General features: G+C 66.4%; 1 protein-coding gene across 4 annotated transcripts; it reads right to left on the reverse strand.

Moving 5' to 3' along the window:
• Positions 1-48: 48 nt before the first annotated feature.
• On the reverse strand, positions 49-27,088 carry SH2D3C (SH2 domain containing 3C). 4 transcript variants are annotated; one of them, XM_051835448.3, is made up of 12 exons: positions 26,932-27,088; positions 25,042-25,516; positions 15,762-15,801; positions 10,325-10,453; positions 8,623-9,074; positions 7,102-7,226; positions 4,590-5,137; positions 3,771-3,886; positions 3,205-3,376; positions 2,639-2,750; positions 2,252-2,458; positions 49-594 (listed from the first exon to the last, which is right to left on the reverse strand). In XM_051835448.3, the coding sequence occupies exons 1-12, from the start codon at positions 26,966-26,968 to the stop codon at positions 419-421; spliced, it is 2,589 nt and encodes an 862-aa protein (XP_051691408.1). In that variant the 5' UTR covers positions 26,969-27,088; the 3' UTR covers positions 49-418. The 4 variants fall into 4 exon arrangements, with proteins under 4 accessions (XP_051691408.1, XP_051691488.1, XP_051691451.1 ...); XM_051835528.3 differs by lacking the exons at positions 25,042-25,516; positions 26,932-27,088 and adding an exon at positions 23,487-23,634; XM_051835491.3 differs by lacking the exons at positions 25,042-25,516; positions 26,932-27,088 and adding an exon at positions 17,348-17,502.

Raw genomic sequence — 27,088 nt, forward strand, 5'->3', positions numbered from 1 at the left:
ACCCAACCCAGAGAGGCTCCCTCCCACCCTGGGCCCCGATGGACAGAAGAAAGTCATAAAAGTTTATTATATGAAAGAGAACGTGGCTCTGTACACGTATTTACAGGTAAACCCGGTGCCAGCAGGGCAGGGGAGAGGCCTGGAGCGGAGGGAGGCGGTGTGAGGGGCTCCCCTGGCTCAAACTGGAGTCTGGGGGCAGCAGCAGCAGCAGAAGCTGGGGCAGGGGTCCCTGTTCCTCCCGGAGGGCGACCCGGGGAGGGTGCGGGGGGGGTGCCCAGAGTCCACGCAGGACCCTGAAGTGCAGGGGGGTCCTGGCGCTGGACTCAGAACATTCTTGGGCTGATCACAGTGTCCCTGGGGTGCTCTGAGCCCTGCCCCCCGGTGCCGCCCGCAGCCGCAGAGGGCAAGGTCCCCGGGGTCACAGCTCGCTGGAGCGGACCGCGGGCTCCAGCTTGTGGGACAGCGCGGTGAGGACCTTGTCGAACGTCTCGTAGCGCCGGGCCTGGCTGTTGCTGGCACCCTGGCTGCCCCACAGCAGGCGCATCTGGAACTCGGTGCTGAGCACCTCCAGGAGCTCGGGCCGGGCCTGGAACCCTGCAGGGAGGGGGTGCGGGGTCAGGGCACCGCCGGCCGCCGGCCCCCACGCGCAAGGGCCCCCCCCCCAGAGCGCCACGGGATTCCTGATGAGCGGGTGCTCTGTCCCTCTGCACCGTGTAATTTTCAAGAAATTCAAGGATTGACGTTAACTTTTGGGGAGATCTTAGGTGTTTTCCTTTGTATCTTTATATAAGTTCCAAATGTTTTCTATTATATATATATACATATTTTTAAGTAAATATAAAAATATGTATTTTTCTGAAAAAAGAAAAGGGGAAGATGTACATTAGAATGTTTGCAGCGTTTACTGCTGGGTTATTATGGGTTAATTTTTTTTTTAGGATTTATGGATTTATTTGAAGGCAGAGGGACAGAGAGAGAGGTCTTCCAGCCACTGGTTCCCTCAAATGGCCGCAGTGTCCAGGGCTGGGCCGGGCCGAAGCCAGGAGCCTGGAGCTCCGTCCGGGTCTCCCGTGTGGGTGCGGGGCCCGGGCACTCGGGCCCTCTCCGCTGCTTTCCCAGGCCACAGAGGGAGCTGCACTGGAAGTGGAGCGGCCGGGCTGCAGCGACGCCCCTCTGGGTGCAGGCACCACTGGCAGGGCCTCACCCCCTGCACACGGCACCAGCCCCTGCTCCGGGCGGTTGTTTAATCTGATTTTTGCTCAGCTGTAATTTCCAAGTTTTCCTCTGGTGAATTTTTATGACTTAAATAACGCAGTGAGCACCAAAAGAGGGGCTGTGGGAGGCTTCTTGCGCAGAGGGAGTTCTAGGTCTTGGCCAGACCCAGCTCCTTGAAAACTGGGCCCAGGAGGCCCACTTCACAGACGGGAACACCAAGGCTGGCGGAGGTCAGGGACAGCCAAGGGCTCTGACCCTCACCTGGCCCCTGCCGCTAACAACTAGCGAGAGAGGGCAGAGGGGCGAGGGGGACCGGGCAGGACAGAGGGGTGAGGCATGGGGCCCCCCGCGGGGCGTGGGAGCGGCAGAGGCGGGGTCCCGCGGGGCGTGGGGAGGGGGAGGCAGAGGCGGGGCCCGCGGGGCGTGGGGGCGGCAGAGGCAGATCCCGCGGGGCATGGGGAGGGGGCGGCAGAGGCGGGGTCCCGAGGGGCGTGGGGAGGGGCGGCAGAGGTGGGTCCCGAGGGGTGTGGGGGCGGCAGAGGCGGGGTCCCGCGGGGCGTGGGGAGGGGGCGGCAGAGGCAGATCCCGCGGGGCGTGGGAGGCAGAGGCGGGGTCCCGCGGGGCGTGGGGAGGGGGCGGCAGAGGCAGGTCCCGAGGGGTGTGGGGGTGTGTGGGGGCGGCAGAGGCGGGGTCCCGCGGGGCGTGGGGAGGGGGCGGCAGAGGCAGGTCCCGCGGGGCGTGGGAGGCAGAGGCGGGGTCCCGAGGGGCGTGGGGAGGGGCGGCAGAGGTGGGTCCCGAGGGGTGTGGGGGTGTGTGGGGGCGGCAGAGGCGGGGTCCCGCGGGGCGTGGGGAGGGGGCGGCAGAGGCAGGTCCCGCGGGGCGTGGGGAGGGGGCGGCAGAGGCGGGGTCCCGAGGGGCGTGGGGAGGGGGCAGCAGAGGCAGGTCCCGCGGGGCCGTGGGGAAGGGGTGGCAGAGGCGGGGTCCCGAGGGGCGTGGGGAGGGGCGGCGGGGCAGGCCGGCGGGGCCCCGCACTCACCCTGCAGCTTGACCTCGGCGTTGGTGTGGTACAGGCCCCCGTGGTGCGCCACGGTGCGCGCGGCCTCCAGGTGCGCCAGCACCACCTCCACGCCGTGCTCCGTGCTGCCCCAGGGCTGGGGGCCCTCGGCCGGCGCCGCGTCGTACTCCAGCAGGGTGATGAGGGGCAGCACGTGCGGGAAGGTGGTGCTGCTCAGCGGCGGGCCCTCTGCGGGGGAGGGGGGGGGCGAGGGTCAGGTGGGGGCGGGGCAGCCGGGTCGCGGAGGGGGAAGGCGGGGCCTCCGGTCGCGGGGGAGAGGCGGGGGCCGCTGGGTCGCGGGGGGGGGCGGGGGCCTCCCGGTCGCGGGGGGGCGCGGGGGCCTCCGGTCGCGGGGGTGGGCAGCGGTACCTTTGCCCTCGTTAAGGCTGCGGAGGAAGGGCTTGAGCTGCTTCTCGTACAGGATGGCGCCCTCCGTGTGCCGCTGGCGCAGCGTCACCCACGTCTGCTCCAGCCGGGCAATCTGGGGAGACCGCGCTGTGAGGGGCCAGCGGGGCGGCCCGGACTGCCCCGCGCCGCCCCTGCCGTGCCCACGGACGGGGCGGGGCCGGACCCCTGCCGTGCTGGGCGAGTTGGGCCGGTGTCGCCCCACTGGAGCCCGCAGCCCTCCCGGCCCGCTGCGCCTGCCACCCCGCCCCGCCTGAGACCACGGCCTCGCGGGGCTGCCTGGACACCTGCCACTGCGCCGAGCACGCAGGGCGCGCGTGCGCTCTCTCAACTCGCGCCCCTCGTCCGTCTGTAGGGGGGCCGGGGGCCCAGGGCAGGGGCGGGCCTGGCCAGCCTTGGAGAACTCAGCTCTACGCTGGCTCTTTCACCACGGTGCCCGGAGTCCCCCAGTCCCTCCTGGTTCGTGCGCGGCCATCGCGAAGGCACGCGCCCCAGGCTCCTCCAGCCTCGCCGGGCGAACCCCACGGTACCTGGGCCATGTCCAGGGCGCCCATGACCGCGGCGAAGCTGAACATGTTGCCCATGGTCCCCCGCAGCTCGGCCGCCAGCTGGATGGTCTTGTGCAGCAGCGCTGCCCGCTCCTCGGCCGAGCCCGTGCAGCCCAGGATGTCCACGGCCAGCATGATGGACATGGTGTGGAACCTGTCGGAGTGCCAGGTCAGGGGGCGGGGCCGGGGCCGGGGTGGGCGGAGAAGGGGCGGGGCGGGGAGCGCGGGTGGCCCAGGATTGGAGGCGCGGCCAGGGTGATGGCCTCTGATTGGTGGGTGTAGGTTGGGGCGGGACCAGGCCGCCAGGCGGAGTTTGTGATTGATGGTGGAGGTTTTAAGAATGAACAGGGGACTGATGGGCGGGGCCGAGGCTGACGGACAGCGAGCCCACTGGTCCGAAGGATGCGACCGCGGACTTAGGCTTTGGGAAGCCAGGGTCGCTCCGAGCTGTAGATGACGCGGTCGTGACTGGGCAGCGGGGTGGGGGCGCGGCCGGAGGGGCGAGGGCTCCCGCGGGCTCCCCGGGTCCCGGCCGGCCAGCGCCTCACCTCTCCAGCAGGTCCCGTCGAAGCTGCCGTCCGTGGGGGAGGGTGAGCAGCTCCATGCCCCAGCGGACTCCCATGAGGGTCTGCATCTCCTTGGTAACGCCCAGTATCCTAGCAACCTGCAAGGACGCCCAGAGCGCTGATTAATTTCCTGTCGGTGCCGACCCGAGCTTGATTGGAGGGTGTAGCCGGCCAGGGGGCGGGTGTGGACGCCACAGCTCCACCGCTTAACCCTGTGGCACGGAGCGCGGGAGGGAGCCTCAGTTTCCCCATCTGTGAAATGGGGCATCAATGTCACGATGTTTGTAAAAAGTACCTGACGCTCAGATGAGCTTGCCCACGGCTCACCCTGGGCCTAACCCTGCAGCTTTCCTGCCTCCCGAGCTCCGGGACCAGTGTAACCAGACAACCAGCTCCTCTGAAGGTCGAGGGGAGCGCAGAGAAAACTGGGGTCCTCAGATGGTCAAGCGCCGTGCATGCCACACCGAGGGCCCAGCTCTGCACGAGCCACGGCTGCTGCTCACTTGGCCACTAGGGGGCGTGGGGGCGGGGAGCCGGGCCTTGCCCAGTCCCTGGACCCGCAGGCGCAGTCTCGGACTCTTGGGGTCCCCAAGGGCATCCGGCCCCAGAGAGCCCTGCGTTTCAGGGGCTGCCTGGTTCTAGCGCCAACCCGGCACTGGTCAGAGGCAAGAATCCCTTGGCGTTTGCACTTTTAAGAGGAGACCACGGAGGCCCGGAGGGAGAGTGGTTAAGACACAGGCTCCTCCCGCTGACCCCTGGGCCGAGCCCGGGGCCAGAGGCGCAGCCCCCGCCCGCACCTACCAGGCAGTCCACCTTGGTGAGGTGCCGGGCCAGCGTCCGGGCGTCCACCTCGGCCAGCAGCTGCTTCACCTTGCGCAGGAGGCCCACCTCCAGGGGCCGGTTGTCCTTGGGCATCAGCAGGGACTGGAAAGTGGCCGGGCTGAAGGAGGAGGTGGCTTCCACGACGGGCACAGTGAACGCCTCACCCCGCTCCCGCTCCCGCTCCCGCTCAGGGGCCCCGTGGCCCGACAGTTCCTTTGGCCTCTCCCCGTGGTTCCTGGCCTGCCGGCTGGAGGCATCTAGCACCGCCCACTCCCTGCTGCTTCGGACCGGAGGCTGGAGCTGGCAGTAGTGGCCGCAGTCCGTGTCGCTGTAGCCGCTGAGCGACGGCGACGGCGAGGCCTTGCAGAGGCTGTGCGAGGGGCTGGCGTGAGGACCCTTGTCCGGCTCCCCGGGGGGCTTTGGGGTGCTTCCGGCACACAGCTGGGGCTCACTGGCGCGCCGGGCGACGGGGGAGGCAGGCAGTGCTGTGGCAGAGGGGGCTGCGGGGGCGGCGTGGACGCGGGTCACTGCGGAGGGGCAGAGAGAGAGCACTCGTTACCGCAGCGTCGGCGGGACGGACGCCGTCCTCCCTCCAGGGTGAGGCCGGGGCCAGCAGCCCTTGTGACGTCCTGCAGGCTCAGGCTGTGCCCTGCACCGGGTTCGCCTGTCCCCCGGGGCTGCCTGTGTGGACTCTCATCCCCCTCGGGGGTGTTAAGATGACAGAAATTGGGCCCGGCGCTGTGGCATGGCCAGTAAAGCCTCTGCCTGTGACGCCGGCATCCCACAGGGGCGCCGGTTCAAGTCCCGGCTGCTCCACTTCCGATCCAGCTCCCTGCTAATGCGCCTGGGAAGCAGCAGAGGACGGCCCAGGCGTTTGGGCCCCTGCACCCACGTGGGAGACCCGGAGGAAGTTGCTGACCCCTTGCGGCCATCTGGGGAATGAACCAGTGAATGGAAGCGCGTGCTCTCTCGCTCTCGCTCTCGCTCTCTCTTTTTCCCCCTCTCTCTCTTTCCCCCTCTCTCTGCAACTCTGCTTTTCAAATAAAATAAAATTTTTAAAGATTGATTTATGGGGCCGGCACTGTGGCATAGAGGGTGGAGCCGCCGCCTGCAGTGCCGGCATCCCATTTGGGCGCTGTTTCGAGTCCCGGCTGCTCCACTTCCCATCCAGCTCTCCGCTGTGGCCTGGGAAAGCAGCAGAAGATGGCCCAAGTCCTTGGGCCCCTGCACCCATGTGGGAGACCCGGAAGAAGCTCCTGGCTCCTGGCTTCAGATCAGCACAGCTCTGGCTGTTGCAGCCATCTGGGGAGTGAACCAGCGGATGGAAGACCTCTCTCTGTCTCTCTCTCTCTGCCTCTTCTTCTTTGTGTAACTCTGACTTTCAAGTAAATAATAAAACTTTAACAAAAAAAATTGATTTTTTTTTTATTTGAAAAGCAAAGTTACAGAGAGAAAAGAGAGACAGACAGATCTTCCATCAGCTGGTTCACTCCCCAAATGGCCACAATAGCCAGGGCTGTGCCAGGCTGAAGCCAGGAGCCAGGAGCCTCCTCCAGCCTCCCACATGGGTGCAGGGGCCCAGGGACATGAGCCACCCTGTGCTGCTTTTCCCAGGTGCATTAGCAGGGAGCTGGACCGGTGGCAGAGCAGCCAGGACTCGAATCAGCACCCATATAGGATGCTGGCACTAAAGGCCGTGGCTTAACCTGCTGTGCCTCCGTGCCAGACCCTCACAATCAATAAATCTTAAAAAAAAAAAAAAATTAAATAAAGCAGCCGAGGTGCCGGGCCTGGAACTTGCACTCCGATGGAGGATGCTGGAGGGACTCTGTCCGGAAGGCCAGACACACACACACACACACACACACACACAGAAACACTCCAACCGAGCCCGGGCAGAGGGACCTCGGGACTGCTCCTCGCTCCTGACGCTTCGCTGGCCACGTGGACAGCATGGCTGGAACCTTTAACTGCTCTAAAGAACAAAGCATATTTTTTTTAAAAAATCAAAGCCCAGCCAGTCCTGTCCGAGCCGGCCACTTGGGACTGGGGACACACTCAGCCACCAGAGGCCCCCACCCCAGGTGAGGCAGGAGCCACCCCAGTGCACTCCGCAGCTCGTGGGCCCCAGCCCGTAACACACGGGGCCTCTGGCAGGCCTCACCGATGCCCAAACACTCTGGGAACCCCTGCACAAGTGCCTGGCACCCGGAACCTTCTCTGCCCAGGGCCACGTGGACATTCACCATGTCATCCGCGGGCCACGCACGGACGATCAGCTCAGGAGCCAGCCTGCGGTGGTTACTGAACTCTGAGTCCCACCCGCGGTGGCCTTGGCAGGGCCGGGCTCGGCCGCCCTGGGGGCTGAGACGTTGCCCGCCCCCATGTAGGGGCTCTGCGAGCCACGGCTGGAGGAACAGGCCATGGCCGTGGCTCACCCGTGGGCATCGCGGTGCTGCTAGGCTCCCCCGGCGCGTCAGTGCAGCCTTACCGGTGCTGTAGGCGGGGGAGCTGGGGCTCTCGGAGATGGGAGACATGGGCGAGTGCAGGTCCGGGATCTGGTCCATGCTCAGGGCGCAGTTGCGGATGGAGTCCCGAGGGTGGGCCGGAGACGCGCTGTGGACAGACAGCGGCAGCCGTGAGCGGGGGCCCCGGGGCGGGGACTCGGCCATCTGAGCCGCCCACCCCCTCCCCCTGACCATCAGATGCGCCCTCCCAGGGAACAGGTACAAAAGCCCCAGGAGGAGGAAGGGCTGGAGCCGGTCACACAGAAGGTCGGGGCAGAGTGGGGAGCCAGACCCTGGCTCCAGGGCCAGCACCCCGCCTCCCCCTGGCTGCAGAGGGTCCCCCACGCTCTCCCGCTTCCTCGCTGCCCCTCGCACAGGGCTGAGACCAGCCTGCGAGTACAAGGCCTCTCGGCCTCCTCTGTCTCTGCCACTCCCAGCAGGGGAGAACAGGAAGGGGCAGGCGGGCTAGACGCCTCCCACCCAAAGGTGCCTCCGTGCAGATCAGCCAACCGCACCCATTCTCTGAGCAGACACCGCCCGCACCAGAGCCCTCAGCCGAGATGCAGAGGCAGGACGGAGTCGGCCCCCCATTGCCTCCTGGGCCAGAGGCCTTGTGCAGTCCACAACGTGCACATCTGTTCCCTTCCGTAGGAATCTTTCTCCAATGTGGAGAATCCTCTGTGCAGAGGAGCTGGGAGGTGGGGAGGGGAGGGGCCCCAGCTCGCAGCTCCCACACCCTGCTCAGGACGCCTCGGGTTCCAAACCACAGCCGAGTGGCTGCTGCCACAGCATCCCTGATTTCCTTGGCCAGCAGCACCCAGCCCAGGCCCAGAGAGGTGGGGCCACGCGGGCCTCTGCCGGTGCTGGTGACGTAAGGCAGCCGATCTCTCTGCAAATGGCCGGGGAAGCCAGACATGGGGGACCCACCCGAGGGGCCACAGAGCCGAGCTGGAGGCTGGCTGCTACCCCTCCACAGGAGACGCTTCCTCCTCTGAGCCCCTCTCCACCCGCCGAGCGGGGCGTGGGCCCGGACAGCACTCAGCGCAGGAGCCACTAGCTGCTGGGGCTTTTCCTGGGTCCCGGGGCCTGCTCTGAGGACATGCCGTCCCTGGGGCCAGCAGGCTCCACACTCGGCCGCCTGCCTTGGCCTGTCCAGTGGGGGAGGGGGGAGGCGTGGCCTCGGGTGGCCTCAGGTGGCCCCTGCCAGGGTTCAGGACAGCCGCTTTGGCAAGGGCAGGGAGAAGCGCGAGCAGCCAGCAGGTGCCGGAGCTGGAACTGCGCTCCGGGGCCGACTATGGGCGTCCACACAGCCCACCCGGCCTTCCCCCTGCCCCTCCCGCATGCGGAGGCTCCAGCGAGCCATCTGGCCCTGGGCCAGGGCGGCCAGGCCTCTCCTCCTCCCGCCGCCCCGCCCCCAGCCCTCTCATGGCCGACACCGCCCCCCCCCCCGCCCCGCCCCTGCTGGCCGCTGGGCAGAACAGGCCTGGCCCAGGGTCCCTGCTGACCTGGCGGGGCAGGCATCGCGGGTGAGCTTGTCGGCCGTGAGGCCATCAGTCACGGTGACACTGCGCCGCTTCATGTGGCTGCCTTTGGGCCCCGAGGGGCTGGCGGGGCTGGCAGCCTTGCCGCCGGCCTGGCTCAGGCCGTAGCTGGCCTCAAGGTAGCGCAGCGGGAAGGTGCGGTTGACGGGGCAGTAGATGATGGCGCCGCTCTGCTCCGACACGGCCTTGCGGCTGCCCACGTGGTAGCGCACCAGGGCCGGCACGTGGTCGAAGCTCTCCTGCTCGAACAGGTACTGGATGTGGGTGTAGTTCTGGCCCGCCTTCACCACCACCTTGTTGATCTTGAAGTGCAAGGCCTGGTTGCGCCAGCGACACGTGAGCACGTAGTCCCCCAGGCTGGTCAGCGAGTCCCGGATGAGAAAGTCGCCGTTGCGCTGCACCAGGGTCTCCGAGACCTGCGGGGCGGGACGGGGCGGGGCGGGGCGGGGTTAGGCTGGAGCAGGGCGGGGCCGTGAGCAGGCCAGACCCGGTCGACTGGAGACATCTGACATCTGAAGTTGGGGGGCAGGGACCCAGCCACCCAGATGCAGAGGGCCCCCCTAGCCAGAGGCCCTGGCTCTGGGGCGCAGACGCTCAGGAATGGGGCACTGTCTCACCCTGGACAGATGTCACAGAGACCCGGGTCTGGAGGCACTGAGGGTCGCGTGGTTATGAATGCCCAGTCTCGCTTCCCCCGTGCCCCCACCCCACCCTGGGCCTTTGCACTGCCTTTCCTGCCTGGAACACCCTTGCTGTCCTGCCCACTGGTAAACTCCTATCCACCCCCCCAAAGCCCCTCACTCAGTGCCCCCTCACCTCCATTCTTGCGCTTCTCCCCCTGGGCTCTGTCAGCCCCGCCCTGTGCCAGCAGCCCCCAGGGGAGCCGCCACCTCTTTCATCTCTGCATCCCGGTGCCCAGCACAGAGCCTGGAGGAGCTGGGGCTTGGCTAGGATGGATCACGTGGGTGACAGGAGGGTGTATGAGCCCGGAACCTCGACTTTGTCAAAACCGGGCAGCCCTCGGCACCATGGGTGAAGCCCCCACCGTGACACCGGCACCCCATATGAGCACCGTCCAACTCCCAGCTGCCCCACTTCTGATCTGGCTCCCTGCTGATGCACCAAGAGGGCAGCGGAAGACGGCCTGAGCGCCTGGACCTCTGCCATACATGGGGGGGCCCAGGCGAAGCTCCTGGCTCTCAGCCCTGGTCGTGGCCATTTGGGGAGTGAACTAGCAGGTGGGGGATCTCTCTCTCTCTCTCTGTCACTTTGCCTTTCAAATTACATAAATAAATAAATAGCTCTGAGCAGCCCGAGGGCAGACGCTCGCTGACCAGACACGTGGGAGGCTGGTTCATAGACCGCAGCAGCAGCCACAGTGGCCGGCACTGCTGGAGTGCGCTGGTCTCAGACGCCGTGGTAAGCCCTTGCCTGCACATTTCACTCGGCTTCCACAAGGAGCCTTTGGTAGCTACCGTTACCATCTCCCATTTTACAGATGAGCACACTGAGGCTCCGAGGGGGTGGGGATGTGCTCACACGTCAGGAAACAGCAGAGCCAGACCTCACCCCACCTCAGCCCACCCAGACTGAAGGCACCGAGCCAGGGTCCCCGCGGGCGGGCGGGGGCGGGGGCGGGGGCGGGGCTGGCCCCGTGGGCGCTCACCTCTCGGGGGATGCGGCCGTGGTACCAGGCGTGGCTGCGGAGGTCCGTGCTGCTGAGCTTGAGTTCCTCCTCCAGCTCCTTGTGCAACTTCTCCGGCGACGAGTCCAGGATGTACTTCTCCTTGGAGAACTGCAGGGACAGCACCGGAGTGGGCGCCCACCCAGAGCCTCTCCCGCCTCAGCCACCCAGGGGAGCGCCCTGCATCCCCGGACGCGGGGAACACTAAGGTGCAGGGGCCGGAAAGTCCCTGCCCACGGTCCCCAACCCGGCAGGAGTGAAGGAATGTCAGCCAGTCCCACCAGCGCCCACGGCAGCCCAGACCCTGTGCCCGCACCAGGGTGAGCGGGGTGGTCCACCAGCCAAGCCCTGTCCTCACCAATAGGCCAAGAGGTGAGGCAAAGGCGTGGAAGCATCAGGAGCCGACTGTGGTCAGCACCACAGTACTGGACAGCGGCAGTGGGCCGGGCAGCCCGCAGGTGGAGGGGATTAAGTCTGGGTGGCCGGGGTTGGGGGGATCTGGGAAACCTTCCTGGAGGAGGTGGCAATAAAGCCCATTTATTATGCACCAGGGACATGGGGGAGGGGCAGTGTCTACAGGTGAACCAGGGAGGTCAGGCAGGAGGTACTGCAGGCAAAGGCGCGGACAAAACCACGGGGCTGGAGAGACAAGGAAACTTCCCGGTGGTCTCAGGGAAGGAAGCCTCCCAGAGGGACATCGGCAAAGGCCCCACCCCCTTGCAATCCTGGCCAGATGGGAAACGTGGCCCAGCAAGGATCTCTAGGCCACGCCCTGGGGTAATGCCCAGGACCGCCCCCTTCAGCCTGCCCAAAGGGGACCCAGCCGCTGCCTGGTCACTGCGCCCTGAGACTGACTTGTCCCAGGGGTCTTCAGGGAGCCCCTACCACAAGACCCAGCCCCGTCCTGGCTGGGCCAGTGAGTCCCGGGCCTCAGCTGCTTTCTCAGTGAATCGGAGACGATGACAGGCCTGGCCCGCAGTGAGCCACATCTCTGCCTCCCTTCCTGCCCCCACTCCAGGCCCCACCTCGGCTGCTGCACACACAGATCCCAGAGCTGGTCGGCAGGGTAGCCACGGGCCTGGCTCCCTCCCCGGCGGGTCTCTCCCCAGGGTCTACCCCTTGCCTCCTCCGCAGACCTCAGATCTGGCTCTGTGCATCCACTCTGCACCCCTCCACTCCCACGCTGCCTCGATTTACCCAGATCCACACGGCCCAGGCCACCAGGCTTCCAAGTTTCAGAGCGCTCTAGCGTCTCCGACGCCATCATCTAACTGACTCCGCTCCCGCTCTGATCCTGCACTGGGGCCAAGCAGAACATTCCTGGGGTGGGGGACAGGCAGGGCCAACAGTGGCCCCTCCAGCCCCAGTTAGGGGCCAGGCTCTTGGGAATCACGCTCTGAGAAGGCGCTGTTCCCGGAGGGCAGGAAGGGGACAGGTGGGCAGGGAAGAGGCTCTGGGGCAGAGGCGAGCGCTGGCAGAGGAGAGGGTGCAGATGCCCTGCGGGGGCTGGGGCAGGTGCGGCAGGGGTGGGAGGCTGTCTCCGGAGCTGGGGTTTACCCAGCGGCCACCGCAGAGCACAGAGGGCTCTTAAGTGTTGGGGCAGGTTCCGTCTGCTGCTGGGGAGGGGCCTAGTGTTTTCCAGGTGATGGCAAGGTGGGGCGGGGCTGGGCGTGGGGACAGGGAGTGAGGGAAGGCGTGCTTAGATGGCCACTGACCAGGCTTGGGGTAGAAGGTGGAGGGGGAAGAGAGGGCGCCAGGTCGAGATCCTGGAAGACGCTGGCTGTCTCCCTGAGCTGGGTGGGGCCATGAAGATCGGACCCTAGAGGAGCCCGAGGGGCTGTGGGCAGAGACGGCCGGCGTAGGGGGCTTGTACAGGTGCGCAGGGGTGGGGGGAAGCTGGGGCTGGGAATTCTGTACACGTGCTGCCCACGCGAGAGAATGCCAGTGTGCAAGAGCCGCCAGGGGCTTGGCGGGACTGGCCCTCTTGGATACCACTTCTCCACGGGGGTCCCTGGGCTCCGGCCCTGGCACCCTGCGCCGCGGCCACCAGCCTACGGCCCCATCCTCACATCACACCAGACTCCCAGAAGGGGAGAGAGGCAGGCGCAGGGAAATAGGACCCCACTCGCCTGTTTTCTCCGAGAATGTCCCCGTTCGGAGGCTGGAGCTAGCGGGGGAGACAGCCGCGTGCTGAGACCCCCAGCCCCAGGACGCGGCCTCTGAGTGACCTTGAGCCAGTCACTTCCCTCGCTGGGCCCGGGTCCGGGTGAAAGGGCACTGGGAGCTGCCAGCCCTCACCAACGGGCAGAGAGAGTTTGGGGGTCCCCCTGGCCCTCCCACACACCCGAGGGCGGGGAACCCTCCGCCTACACCCTCGACCCGGGGGTCGCCGGCTCCCAGGAGTTTGGGGGGCTGGGGTGCGAATGCAGCATGCCCGCGCTCCGCGCACTGCTATTGGCCAGAGATGATCTCACCGCCTCCCGGCCTGCGCGCGCCTGATTGGCCGGCGCGGGGATGCTGCGCTCTGCCGCCGGCGGGGCCGTCATTCAGGCGGGCTCGGAGCGGGTGTGCGAGCCCCCGGGAGCGCAGAGGTGACGCGCCCGGCGTGTCCCAGGGGGCTCGGGAGGCAGGAGCGCGGAGACCCCTGTCAGGGTCTTAACCCCTTCCCGTCAGCCCGCGCCCAGCAAAGCCCCTCTGGCTGCCTGCCGTATCCCAACTCCTAGCAGAGCCATCCCCAGATGATGCTCCGCAGAGAGGCGGGGTCCGGGTCCTCCCCTCCACCCCCTTCCGTTTAACCCTCTCGCCGCCACGGCACCGTCCCGCACTGCCCGGCTGGCTGGGCTGGGAGACCCGCGCCCCGGCGCCCCCGAGCCCACCCAGAGGGCAGGAAGGAGGTGGGCACTCAGACCCCAGCCCCGGCACCTGCACAGCCGGCTTCCTGCCCCTCACTCAGCCTGCGGACCCTAACCCAGCGCCCCCGGTACAATGGGGAGCCGGACTGCCCGGGTCAGCTGCAGGGGCCGGAGCGCAAGCTGGAGGACCGGCAGGGCGCCGGGGACCCCACGCCCCAGTTCACCTTCCTCCTGCGGAGGAGGCGAGACCAGACCTGCTTCCCCCGCAGCCCGGAGTCCCGGGAGTGGCCGCAGGACCCTCACCCCGCGGAGCGGCTGGGCACCCAGAGGTGAGGCTGGGGCGACCCCGCCCCCTCCCTGAGCCCGCCGCCCCTGCCCGGTCGGAGCCTGCAGGGCACCGCGGGACTGCGGCTCCCCGGCTCCCGGGCTCCCGGGCTGCGGGCGGAGCGGCCGGGGGTCCCAGCCCCGCGCGCCCGGCGGGAACCGAGCCGCCCCCTCACCTGCACCTGCACGAAGGAGCCGCGGTAGAAGCAGCAGGCGGCGGCCGACAGGGCGCTCCACAGGCTGCAGCGCTCGGTCATGGTGGGGCCGGGCGGCCGGAGCCGGGACGGTGCGGGGGGCGGCGGCCGGCGGGGCAGGGGCGCGGGGACCGACCGGGCTGGGCACCGGCTGCGCGTGCCTCTCGGCGGCGCGATTACCTCATCGCCTTGTCGGGGGAGGAGCGGGGAGGCGGGGCGGGGAGACCCCACCCTCCAGCCGGCCAGGGAGGGGAGGGGGCCATTGTTCCTCCCTCCGCCCGCCCCCTGCTCCCAGCCCCTCGCCCCCCGCGCTCCAGTCTGGCGCGCTCCGGCTGCTTGGAGCCGGGGTGCGGAGCGGAGGACCTGCGAGGGGGCCGGGGGGGCGGGGCGGCGTCACGGCGGGGGTGGGCAGCAGAGATGCGGTGGGGACCCTGGACCGGCGAGAAAGGGGTTCCTGCCTCCCCTGCTAGCTGCACGGTTCGCTGCCCCGGAGCGGGCGGACTACGAATTCGGTCACAGCTGAACCTGGAAAAATCCCTGTGTCTTGGCCCCGACCCTTTGTGGCCTCAGGAACCAGGGACTGGGATGTGGGGATCTTGGCTCTTTGGGGTGCAGCGCCTGCAGCCACAAACCTCCAGGGTTAGGGACAAACCTGGGTTCAGCTGTGGCCCTCCCCTAACTACCGCTGCCCCCACCCCCCACCCCCACCCCCTTCCCCGGGAGCCCCATTAAAATCAGCTGCAAAGGGCGGACGGGGCCGAGGCACTAAGTGTTTGCAAGCTTCGCGTCTGCACAGTTGGACTGGTTGACCCAGAACCAAAGGCTGCTGGGTACAAAGGAAGCCACAGCCGATCCTGCACCCAGCAGCGCGGGGGTCCAAGCCCCACACAGGCTGTGCGGCCTCAGGCAGCCAGGGCCACCTCTCTGAGCCTCGGAGGCTGGTTTCTTTTCTGTGACTGCATGGAACCCGGAATTCTAGAATCCCCGCAGTAGAATCAAAGGCTTCTCTGGTTTGAGCACCCTGGCACCCCAGAGGCTGGCTCTCCCAGGGTGGGAACCGGGGGCTGGGGTGCAGTTCTGATCACAGAGCCGTCCCCTCTCCGAGGCTGACACAGAAACCAGCATTCTACACTGAGGGGGGTAGGCTCAGCCTCCGCCTGCGGCGCTGGCACCCCACATGGGTCTTCTCATCACGGCTGGGGGCAGCCCTCAGAGCGCCCCCCACAGGGTCTCGTCCCTAGTCACTTACCCGGACTGCTACAGCAACATCTCAGGGGGATGCAACGCCCCCAGGGTCAGGGGCCAGGCCAGGCTACCCTGTCCCAGGCTCAGGCCCCCCATTTCAGGGCATGGCTCATTGGATCCATTGCACCCTGAATGGAAGACACCACTTCCTGGAAGCCAACCCTGATGCACACAGCCAAGGTCACTGGCAGCAACACTGGGCTGCGATGGACTGCAAAGCACAAGCCCGGGCCACTGCGCGGCCCCTGTTTGGCCCCCGGATGGACTAGGAGCCCTTTGAACGCACGGCCTGGGGGCCCTGGCCCTCTGCTGGCTGCTCAGTACTCAGCATGGCCTGGCTCAGCGCTGGCCCTTGGGGCGGGAGGTCAGAGTATGGCGTCAAGCTGTGCTGGCCCAGCTCCACCCTGTGCTGCGTGCCATGAGCAAGCCCTACACCTCTCTGAGCCTCAAGCTGCCCATCTATAAATGGGCCCAAGAAAGCCTGCCCAACCCAGCGACGAAGGAAGAAGTCAAGATCTCACGGTCATTTCCAAAGCCAGTGCCCAGTGAGTGTGCCTATGTTCCGAGCTAAGAAACTGAGTCCCCCCCCCCCCCCCCCCGCCGCCCCGTTCCCGCTATACAAGCACGAGCGAGCATGCAGTGGGTTACTCAGCGGCCCGGCAGGATGGGGCAGCACAGCCTTTGCATGGGCCGCCGGGGCCTCGTCCTGGCGGGGTCTGGGGTCGGGACAGAAGGACGCAGGCGCGGGAGGAAGCTGCTGAGACTCCCCGGAACAGTGACCAGCGGCCACCCAGCCCCTCCTACCTTCACGTAGTCCCCCGCAGCCTCCGGCTCTTCTGCAGCCCTGGAAGGAGAGAAGAAGGGTGAGCATCCCCAGCCCCACGGGGCTTCCTGGCTGCCGATCTCCGCCCACCCGGCTGGGGCCACCACCCGGAGGGCTCACCTGCTGGGTCTGCTGCTCCCCCCTCCCCGTGCTCCCCCACTCCCCCTGCTGGACAACCCTGGGCATGTCCTGTCCCCTCTGGGAGCCTGGGTTTCCTGTCTGGAAGCTCGGATACTGACAGCCCCGTCTTAGTGCGTTGTCTCCAGGGCTCGGGCCCTAGGGGACGCTGGCCTCGCGGGCTCAGGGCGCCACCACCTCTGGGCTCTCCCTCCCTCCTCCTCCGCTCCAGGAACACTGGGGGCCCCAGGTCACGACCTGGCCCCCTCCCCTTCTGTGCAGCTCTGATTCTCCAGCACAAAGAGGCCCCCTAGGGGCTGCCCAGGACACTGCAGAGCCCTCTGCCTGCAGGGTGGCCTGGAGGAGGTGGCTGGCCACTCCCTGGCCACTCCCAAACTCTAAACGCCAGCCCCACAGTGATGCAGCCCGGGCTGATTCCCTCAGCACAGACCCAAACGCAGCTGCTTCCCACAGAACCTGCGGCCGCCTCTCACTCACACGCAGGGCGGACCTGCGGGCCCTCCCCGCCCCACGCCCCCGCTCCCCACGCCCGCTCCCCCGGCTCGGGTGATGTCAGCGCCACCCTCCCCGCAGCCTGGGCGGGCCGGGGGCGCCTCCTGTCTTTGGCTCGCACACTGCGGCTCTCCTTCCCGCGTGCGTCCTGACCCCTCAACCCCACTGGCCCACCCGCCCGTCTCTCCGTCTCTCTGTGGGGCTCCCTCCGGCCCCCCCGCACCCCAGGCTGACACCTGCAGATCACAGATCAGGGCGCGCAAGCCACCCCCAGACTTCTTGGGGCTCCCGTGGCTGCAAGAACAAAGATCTCCACTCCCCTCCGGGCAGTGCGCGTTAGCACCCACAGCAGAACGTTCCATGCCCTTCCAAGCGGAAAGAGGGCGCCAGGACTGTGCCAGAGAGGAACAGGCAGAACCCGGTGCTGTGCTCCGCCGCCCACAAGGCACTGCGTGGCGCGGTGGTGCCCGGCAGCCCCCCGCAAGCCTCCATCCTCCCTGCCCGCTTCCTCCTTCCGCCCCAGCCGGCTGGCTCCTGCCATGGGGTCTGAGCACGGGCTCCCTTGCCCTAGAATGTGCTTCCCCCGGGCCTTCACAGGGCACCCCCTCCTTTGTTCAAAGCCCTACTTAAAGTCATCTCCTCAAAGAAGCCTTCCCTGACCACCCCCCTGTCCACACCCCTGCCTGCCAGGACCACTCTGCACCTGTTTACCGACCGGAAGTTCTCCGACGCCTCCCTGAGAGTGCGCGGAGTCTGTCTCAGTCCCCGGTAAAGTGCCCAGCACACAGTAGGAGCTCCACAGCACCGTTAAAGGGACACACAGCGAATAAACGTTACTTCTGTTAGGCTAGGAAAGGCCTCAGGCTTCCCTTCTGGGAAATGGGAGAGGGAAGGTTGAACACCGGGAAGCATGTCCTCAAAGATGGGAAGTTCTTACATGGTTAATGATGCCAGATGTTCAAGACAAGAGGACGCGGGGCCGGTGGTGTAGGCAGCGGGTAAAGCTGCCACCTGCGACACCGGCATCCGGTATCAGGGCACAGAGTCGAGTCCCGGCTGCTCCACTTCTGATCCAGTTCCCTGCTAATGCACCTGGGAAAGCAGCGGAAGATGGCCCAAGTGCCTCCCACAGGAGAAACCCGGATGGAGCTCCAGGCTCCTGGGTGTCATGGACATTTGGGGAATAAACCAGCAGATGGAAGATCTCCCCCCCCCAAATAAACTTAAAACCACTTAAAATAATAATTAGAAAAGAAAAGCTGGCCGGCGCCGCGGCTCACTAGGCTAATCCTCCACCTGTGGCGCCGGCACCCTGGGTTCTAGTCCCGATTGGGGCACCGGATTCTGTCCTGGTTGCCCCTCTTCCAGGCCAGCTCTCTGCTGTGGCCAGGGAGTGCAGTGGAGGATGGCCCAAGTGCTTGGGCCCTGCACCCCATGGGAGACCAGGAGAAGCACCTGGCTCCTGGCGGCCGCAGTGGCCATTTGGGGGTGAACCAACAGAAGCAAGACCTTTCACTCTGTCTCTCTCTCTCTCACTGTCTAACTCTGCCTGTCAAAAAGGAAAGGAAAGGAAAGGAAAGGAAAGGAAAGGAAAGGAAAGGAAAGGAAAGGAAAGGAAAGGAAAGGAAAGGAAAGGAAAGGAAAGGAAAGGAAAGGAAAAAAGCTGAGCGAAAAGCAAGTGCTGTGGCCTCAGCTGCTGCCGCCCGGGCTCCTCACGGAGGCCTTGTCTGAGGGCCCTGCCCGTGCTGAACTCCGGGGCTCCCTGCTGTCTGCCCTCCCTCCTGGGAAGTCCTTCCTGCTCTCTAACCTGAATCCCTCAGGCTGTAGATTGGCAAAAACAGGCTTCCGAAGGCTTTTTGGGATCTCTCTGTCTAGCAGCAGTGGCAGGGCTGGGGGTGGCGGGTGGAGGAGCCCTAAGGACCCCTCCCCGCCCTCCCCCACCCTTCCCGGGTGAGGTGACCCATCCCAGCGCTTCCGGCCATTCAGGCCCGGAAATCCTCCCACTGTTGGGAGCAGACTGGCCGGGACACCCGGACGACCCAGAGCTTCCTCCCGCTTCCTGTCCCTTCCCTTCAGGCTTGGGGCGTGGCACCAGAGACGGGGCCGGGCGGGGTGGCTGGAGCCAAGAGGGTACCAGGCTTCGGCGCTCCGCAGTGCTCCGGGGTTTCCTGGGGCCCCTGCGTCCGCCCTCACCCGGTGCCCGTCCCTACCTTGCCTCTGGCCTCCCTGCCTCCCGCTGCACCTCTCCCAGCATCAGAATGAGGAGCACGGTTTCCTGGGCTCCAGCCCCGCGGTTCCTCACTGCCTCTTGGCCCCCGTCCCCAGCCCCATGCTCCCTGGCTCGGGCTGCTGCAGCCCAGCCGAACTCCCCCAGTGCTCCCCAAACGCCACCGCCTCAGGGGCTCCGCGCCTGCTGTTCCCTCTGCGCGGAACACGCTTCCTGCACGTCGGCCCTGGGTCGCCTCCCTGGCCTCCTTCTGGTCATCACTAACATGGCCCCAGCTCAGCGAGGTCCTGCCTGGAGACGGGAGCCCCCCGCACTCCCACCACCCTCCCTGCTCGGTCTGCTCCGCGCACACCATCTGGCCTGCCAAGGGTCTGCCGCCCAGGCGTCTCCGCTCGCTACAGCACCGTTACAGCACCAGTGAGGGCCTGGATTGGTTCCTCCTACAACAGTGCTGGGAACCCAACAGCACCCAGTGACCCTTTGTTAAACAAATGCATGTCACCACCTCCCCCCTCCCCAGCTCAGCCATCTGTGACCAGGCCGCCACCTACCGGCCCCTCCCCTGCCGCCCTCCCTCGCCCTTGGGCCTTCTTCCTGCATTGAGCTCCAACCTCAGGGCCTTTGCACCTGACGTCCCTGCTCCCTGGAATGTCCTCTCCCTGTCAGAGCCAGGGCCACTCCTACTCAACTTCTAGATCAGCTACTTGGAGACTTCCAGAACATTCTCCTCATTGTCATGAAGATCCAATCCGGAAAATCCCTGTGAAAAACCTCAGCACCACCCATCACCTATTGACTGCGTTCCTTCTCATGCGGACTTGAAAGACTTTCGCTCTGGCCGGTGCCGTGGCTCACTAGGCTAATCCTCCACCTTGCAGTGCCGGCACACCGGGTTCTAGTCCCAGTCTGGGCGCCGGATTCTGTCCCGGTTGCCCCTCTTCCAGGCCAGCTCTCTGCTGTGGCCAGGGAGTGCAGTGGAGGATGGCCCAAGTGCTTGGGCCCTGCACCCCATGGGAGACCAGGAGAAGCACCTGGCTCCTGCCATCGGATCAGCGCGGTGCGGCGGCCGCAGTGCGCTGGCCGCGGCGGCCATTGGAGGGTGAACCAACGGCAAAGGAAGACCTTTCTCTCTCTCTCACTGTCCACTCTGCCTGTCAAAAAATAAAACAAACAAAACAACAACAAAAAGACTTTCGCTCTGATATAAGCAGGGGAAGCGATCAATATACAGAGCGACAGCCGAGCTCAATCAGTCCCGTGAATCAGCCACATTAATTATTTAAATAACCAACCCCTTTAACTGCCTGTATTAACTGATTTGTTCTGATAACTGATACTCCTTATTGCATACATTATCTTAATTAATTGGATTAATGGGCATTAATTGGAGCCCATTATCCTTTATATCCCCCGTGCACGGTTAATTCGGAACTTCACCTGGGCCGGGCCGGGTGCCCAGGTCCTGCTCTCCCGGCCTCCCTCGCAGTCACGGGGCGGCCTGTCTGTCCCCGCTCTGAGCCCCATCTCTTCCCCTGGGTCTGGGGTTCGAGATTTCTGTGCCCCTGCCCCCGGCTCCCCCTCTCTGCCTCAGCCTTCTCCTCTGTGCAGTGGGCATATTGTAACTGTCCCCCCCAGAGGGTTCTAGGAGGGGCGCAAGGTTCCCCGCCCGCCTGGGGCTCTTGGCTGCCCTGCCCCCACCCGCAGCAGTTTCCCACCCCGCCCTCTGACCCTCCTCCTCCTGCAGACAAGCAGCAGGTGCCTGCTTTGGGCCCTGTGTGCCGAAAGGTCCTGGGGAAACCGGGCCGGTGGGGGGAGCCCTGTGCCTCCAGAACCCCCAGCCACGGGGCCAGCGGGATTCCGGGCCACCAACGCTTTTGGCTTTAGCCCTGGCCCTGCCCCGTGAGATGGACCACCACTGAGCCATCGCGGCCCTGCGTCTCTGTCTCCGTCCTCGCCCGGGTCTTCTGGGCTGGGGTGAGCCGTGCAGCAGGAGCTCAAGAAATGACCGGTCTGGGTTCGGCGGGGGCCGTTCTGCCCGGGTGCTGAGCCCAGAGGCTACCTGAGACCCCCAACCTGCTGGGGGAGAACAAAAAGCGAGGGGGGGCCCTGAGGGACCCTGCCTGCGCGCCGAGACCTCGAAGCTCTGCTTTGCAGACTGAGAACTGAGCTCGGAGCTCACGGCAAGGCACAGGCTGCTCCGGGACCGGACAGGCCTCATCAATGTCAAGTTCTCCGCTCTCTTCCCCCCAGCCCCAGGAACCCGGAGGCACTCCTGGGCAGAGATGGGGGAAGCCAGGGAGGGGAGGGTGAAGAAAAGGACACGTGGACCCACCCAGAGTGGACATCAGGAAGAGGAAAGGGGGAGCAGTGGCCCCAGGGAAGACCCCAGGGCTCAGGAGAGGGTGAGGACCCTCACTGGGCGGTCTCAGCACTATAGCAGGAGCAGCCCCCAGGCCACGCTCTCCGTCCCCACAGCGCCCCTGTGCAGCCGGTGCCATCATTATCCCCAGTTTACAGATGGGGAAACTGAGGATTGGTGGCAGGGAGGGGCTTGCCCAGGGGCCTCTGTGCTGCCTTGGTTCCTGACCCTCTGCTCCCCACCCCCACTGCACACGGCCCCAGCAGCCTGCACACAGAGTCCCCCGGGGGTGGGGGGGTGGGGGTGGCTCCAGCTGGGGGAGCGTGGCCCATCCTCCCCGTTCCCACAGCCCAAGGCGTCTGGGGGTCTCGGGGACTGTGAGAAAGTCTCCACAGGAAATGAGAGCCAGCGGCAGCTGGGCCCCCGCCGCCCGGAGCCCACCACGCCCCCTCCCCCAGTGGGTAATCGCTACCACATGCCCCGCGGCTGACGTCACTGTACAAGGCCAGGAGGGTCGTGGGACTCTGGGGAGAGTGGGGAATTCTTGGAGCAGAATCAACATTCCAGGAGGAAATGGGGCGGGCTGGGGGCCTGGCCTGTCCTGGTGCCTGGCACCAGGGCTGGGGCTGGGGCCGGGGCAGCACAGGGGGTAGGGCGCTGCCTTCTCCAAGTCCCATTTGCCCCCTGGGAAGCGGTGTCCATGGGTGGTGGCAAAGGACCCCTGGGTGAGGCACTGGAGTGACGCGGGGCAGCGTCCCGGTCTCCTTCAAAGGAGAGGCCCCCGTGCTGACAGCCAGCTGCGGCTCCTGTCCGCGGAGTGGAAGCCGGGCCCCCATCAGCTGGGCGCCTTTCCTCTCTGGTCTTACCCCCTCTCCTCCAGTCTCTGCTGTTCCACAAATGTGCCAAGGACGCTCCCACCCCAGGGCCTTTGCACACGCTGTCCCCGTGGCCAGTTGCACTTTCTCCCAGAGAACAAGAGGATGCGTTCCTCACCTCTGTTGGGACTTTTGTCCCGGCTGCGCTTACCTCGCCACCAGCAGCCACTGCCTCCTTCCCCAAGACCAAGTCCCCACGAGGACAGGGCTTTGTCTGCTCAGAGCCCAGGACTGGGCACAACACAGGCACACCTCCCTACATTTCACGGCGGAGGAACTGTCAGCTGCGTGACCTCCAGCACGGCGACAGCCTCAGTGTCCTCATCTGTGAAATGGGCTGCTATCACCTTCTCTCCAGCGGTTCACAGAAAGAGTGGTAGAAAAAGCAGGAGGTGAGATGTGGCCCAGTGGTTAAGACCCAAGGCCGGGGAGTGGTCTGGGCCTGGGGTCAAGTCTAGGCTCCCCCCTCAGCGTCTCTGGGCCCTGTCCTCACCGGTAAAACGAAGCCCAGGGACCCCCCTTGGCAAGGCCCACAGGGGTGTGAGCCGGCCCACCGCGGCCGCGGCAGGACCCACCTGGCAGTTCCTGCAGTGGGTGGGGGCCTGCTTCCTGGCCCCTCTTCTGTAGCAGCGACCGGGGGAGAGGGTGCGGGGCCCGCTGGGACCTGCTGTCTCCCTGCAGAGGCTGGGGCCGGCCAGGCTGCCGCTCCCCTTCTCGGAGCTGACGGCCCCCTCCCTCCTTCCTCCCGCCCTCGTGATCCCGGCAGAGCCTGGGGACCGGGCTCCAGGAAGCTCCTGCAGCCTCACCTCTTCCCCTTCCTTCCTCCAGCTCCAGGTGCACCCTGCCTCCCCGGGGCTGGGGGAGGGACGCCGTCTCCCCCAGCTGCAGACCCTGGGATGACCCCCTCGGAAAGCCCAGGAGCGGGCCCCTCTCCCCCTGCTGGGTGGCTCCCCCGAGACCCTCCCGGACCCCTCTGGGCTGTCATGGCACCGGGCAGAGGCTGAGGACTCCTGGAAGAAGCACCCAGCAGTCCCCGGAGGGCAGGTGGATGCTGGGCCCTGGGAGGGGTCTGCTGACCCCTCACCCTGCTCAGGACCCATCCTACACACTCCGCATGATGGGAGGGCGGGGACGGAGCCTGTCCACTTCAGACGTCACCACCAGACCGGGCCTGATGCCCAGGGAACTGCCAGGACCACCAGGCCTCTGCCCACGGGGGCAGTGGGCTCGGGCTGGGTCCCAGACTTGACAGCACCAAGTTTCTCGGAGGCCCTGGGCTGTCCCAGGGGAACGTGCTGGCCAGCAGGTGAGGGCATGGGCCAGAAAGGGGGAGCCCAGCCTCGTTCTGACGTGCACCGCTGTGTCTAGCTGGACAATAAACCTTCCTTTGCTCATCTATAACATGGAAAGACTGGTACCTGTTTCCTGTGGCTCCGAGAGGAGTGGGTGCGCTGACCCCCGCCTGCTCCGGGACAGGGCAGGGCGCTCACCCCCAAGAAAGCTGGCTTAGAAAACTCGCAGATGCTGAACCCACACCCCATACACACCATGCTCCCCCCCGCCCGGGTCTCTCCTGCTCCCACTGGCTCTCCCCGGGCCCAGCTCGGTCACTCACCCCCGGAGCCCCAGCGCCGGGCACCTTCGGCCCACTGCAGTCATGGCTCCCGGTGGTCACCGCGGGCAGCCTGGCGACCTCCTCAGCCCCACGGCTCCCGCCTTTCTCGGGCCTCACAGCTGCGGAGCGCAAAGCAGGACTCCGGGGAGGGGCCTAACCTACAGGCCACGCCCCGACACGCCCCTCCGCCCTCTCCCAGCCCCGCCCCGTCCTCTAAGCCTGCAGGCGGGAAGACCACGCCCCGCCTCGGGCACGCCCCTAGCTCCGCCCCCTCCGCATGTGTCAGCGCCCAGGACGGGGAGCCACACCCCCGGGCACACCCTCCGCCCCGCCCCGCTTCCCGGCACGGGGAAAGACACGCCCCTACGCTCCTCCTGGCTCCGCCCCGCCCCCCGCGAACTCCGCGTCCCGTGGACGGGAGGGGCAGGCTCCCAGCGCGGTCTCAGACCTGCGGGTGCCGCGGAGCCCTGGGGGCGTCCTCCTTCCAGACTCGCCCTGCTCCGCACACCCCCGCGAGGCCGCGGAGAGGAGGCGGCGGCAGCTGGGGGCAGCCCGGCATGGCGGGAAAGCGGCCGCCACAGTCGCAGGCGTGGCATTCCCGCCCGTTTAGCGGGTGTCCGGCCCCGCGCTAAGCCTTTGCGGGTCTGTGATTCCTGGAACTCTCCCCACAACCCCACCAGGCAGGTGCTGTCCCCACGTCCCCTCTGCCCGGTGAGAAACAGGCTCAGCGAGGCAGCCGCCTTGCGCGGGAGGTCACGCACTCGGCGGAGGCGGGGTCTGGCCTGGGCCCAGTCTGCAGCTTTGCAAGGTCCTGCTCCCCGGGAACGGGATCTGGACTTCGTCACAGCTCAGCCCACGGCGGCCAGAACCTTAGCCCCAGGGGGACTCGGCTACGCTGGCTTTTTTGGTTTTGTTCCCCTCTGGATTTCCCAAGCTCACCTGACGGGAGTGGTTTAGACAAAGGCTCTGAGGGTGGACCAGGCGGCGGGTGAGCCCGGCAGCTGTTGGAAGCAGGCAGGTTCCTGCTCGGGTCCCAGCTGGGTGTGACCCTGGGGAGTCCCCGTCTGCCCCTCCGTAGATGGGCTAAGGAGACACCCCATAGCACTTTCTGTGACGCCCAGCACACATGCTTGCTAATGGGAGCGTTTCCCCGGCATCGCTGTCTGTTCTACAGGAAACCTGGGGGACGGCACAGGCGGTCTTGTAGACCCCCCGGGGGCAGGGGGTGCTGTCCGGCCACAGATCCAGTGCCCAGCTCACCCCCGAGGGCCCGTGCTGGATGCTTCCCGGGGCTTTGTCATTGGCAAGATGTGCAGCCCGGCTGGGGCCGCCGACGCACCTGTCCAGTGGGGACAGCAGCAGCGGTCTCTCCTGGCTGGTGAACTTCTCAGAGTTTATTGCACAAGGGAAGAGTCCAAACAGTGCCCGGTCTGTAGTGAGCACGTGGCTAAGGCGTGGCCTTTTTCTTTCTAGCCCAGATCTGAGTGTCAGGGGGGAGGGTCTTAGACTCGAGCCCCCGCAGGTCTGGCGCTCCTCTGCCCCTGGTCACACCTACCTTTCTGGGTGCACATCCCTGGGGGCCATCTCCTCCTCTGTGTTCTCCGTATGGTCCTCACGGCCTCCGCTAGGCTCCGCCTCCACTGCGGAAGCACTGAGGTCCACTGCCGCTGTGTCCTCCACGGAGGCATCGGCCCCCGCCACTTCCTTGGCCGCCTCTGGGCCCAGGGGTTCCGGCACACCTTGGGGTACGAGGTGAGGCTCGGGGCCCCCCTCCTGGGGCTCCCGGGAGGCCTGTCGGTCCTGAGCCTTCTTGGCGCTGGGCCGAGGCATGGTGCCCATGTGGCTGTACATGTCACTGGAGCGAGCGTAAGCTGGGGGGCTCTTGGGGACTGTCACCATGTCGTCCTGCGTGGCCTCAAAGGTGTCGGGCTTTAGCTGGGACCGGATACTGATGGGGGCCACGGAGCGTCTCAGAGTGAAAGAGCGAGGGAGGTTGGAGAGACTCCCAAGGCCCTTGAACTTGAAGAACTCTGGTGGGGGCAGGGCAAGGAGGGAATGATCCCGTCATCAGCAGTGCAGACAATCAAAGAGCCACCATCCCACCCGGGGAGGGTCCTAGGAGGGCTGGGGCTTCCCCGACAGCCCGGGGGGTCACGACCACGCTCTCAGAGATGGCGGCCCTAGGCTGTTCTTCCACACCTAGCACATCACGGGGCCTCTGAGTCCCGTTCTGCACACGGGGGAAATAGGGGTTACGCATCTACCCCGGCGCAGCGGGAGGACCGACAGACACTGTGCACCGTGTCGCGTGGGGCTTGGCACGGAATATCGTCCCGGATAGCGGGGCTGGTGGAGATGGAGACACTGCTCCTGCCATAACTCAGTGACTCCAGTTGAACTCTGCCCTCTTGCAGACGAGCACAGAGACCCAGAGCCTGGAAAGGAGGCGGAGGCCGCCCAGGGCTGCGCTCTGGAGGCCCCGGGTCCCGCTGCCTGTGGTTCTCCCCTTCCTGTCAGCTGAGCCCCGAGCTCCGAGGAGGACAGGGGCAGCAGTGCTGGGCGATACCATCTCCATTTCCATGGGGGTGCATCAGGCCCCCCACCCCTGTATGGGGGGCTGTCCCCTTGCATCCACCGGCCCTGGCGAGGGAAGGAACCGGCCCAGGCCCCCCCACCTCCGCCAGGCCAAGGCTGAGCCGGGTGAGCACGCGGGGCTCCTGACTGCTGGGTCGGTGCTCCGGGGCGTTCTTCCCAGCCCTGGCCACCAGACCCGGTCTTAGCCCCTGAAAATGCTGCTCTCAGGGACAGCTGTGCAGGGGCAGGGGCAGAGAGCGCGCCACGGGAGCACCAGGCCCGCCTCCACCCTCCCCCGGCGCCCCTGGTCTGCAGGGAACGGCAGGGGCAACAGGGAGGGAAACTGAGCCCCACGCCAGACACTGGATGCAGCTGTCACATCACCCCAGGTCAGAGGAACCAGGGGAGCCCATGCTCACCGGGACCAGGAAGGGACCGGCCATGGGTGGGTGTGGCCCCTCCCCCAGGGGTTGGAGCCCGCCTCACTGCTGGTGGGAACAGGGACGGCACCCCAAGGCACGGCCCAAGTGCCCAAGCCCCAACCCCAGCGGCTCCCAACCTGAGATCCCGCGTGCTCCCAGGCAGGGGCCGGTACAGAGCGCGTGAGGGTTTCCAGCCTCCCGGCCTCAGGGGCAGAGAGAGCCGGAGGCTCAGCGGCTCAGAAGCGGGAAGGGAGAGACAGAGACACGGAGAGAGCAGAGATGAAGGCCGACCCAGCCAGAGAGAGAGAGAGAGAGAGGAGACCGGGCCGGAATGGCAGAGGGCAGCCCTCCGGACACACAGGGATGGAGAGAAAGAGGAACAGGAGGCAGTGGAGAGCGGCCGGCGGCGGCCGGAGGGGCACGGCTGGGGCCCCGGTCCCCGCACTCACTCAGCTTTCTGCTGGCCTTCTTGGACCCCTCCGCCATCTTGGTGAGCGGTGCAAAGGCCCGGCCAGCCGGCGCGCGGCGGCTCGAGGCTCTGGGCCTGAGGCTGAAGAGCCTCCTGCTCCCCTTCCCCTTCCTCGCGCTCTCGCGCTTGCTTCCTCT

This window comes from Oryctolagus cuniculus, chromosome 1 (genome assembly GCF_051225735.1).
Source record: "Oryctolagus cuniculus isolate XC-2025 breed Fujian yellow rabbit chromosome 1, ASM5122573v1, whole genome shotgun sequence".
NCBI lineage: Eukaryota > Metazoa > Chordata > Mammalia > Lagomorpha > Leporidae > Oryctolagus > Oryctolagus cuniculus.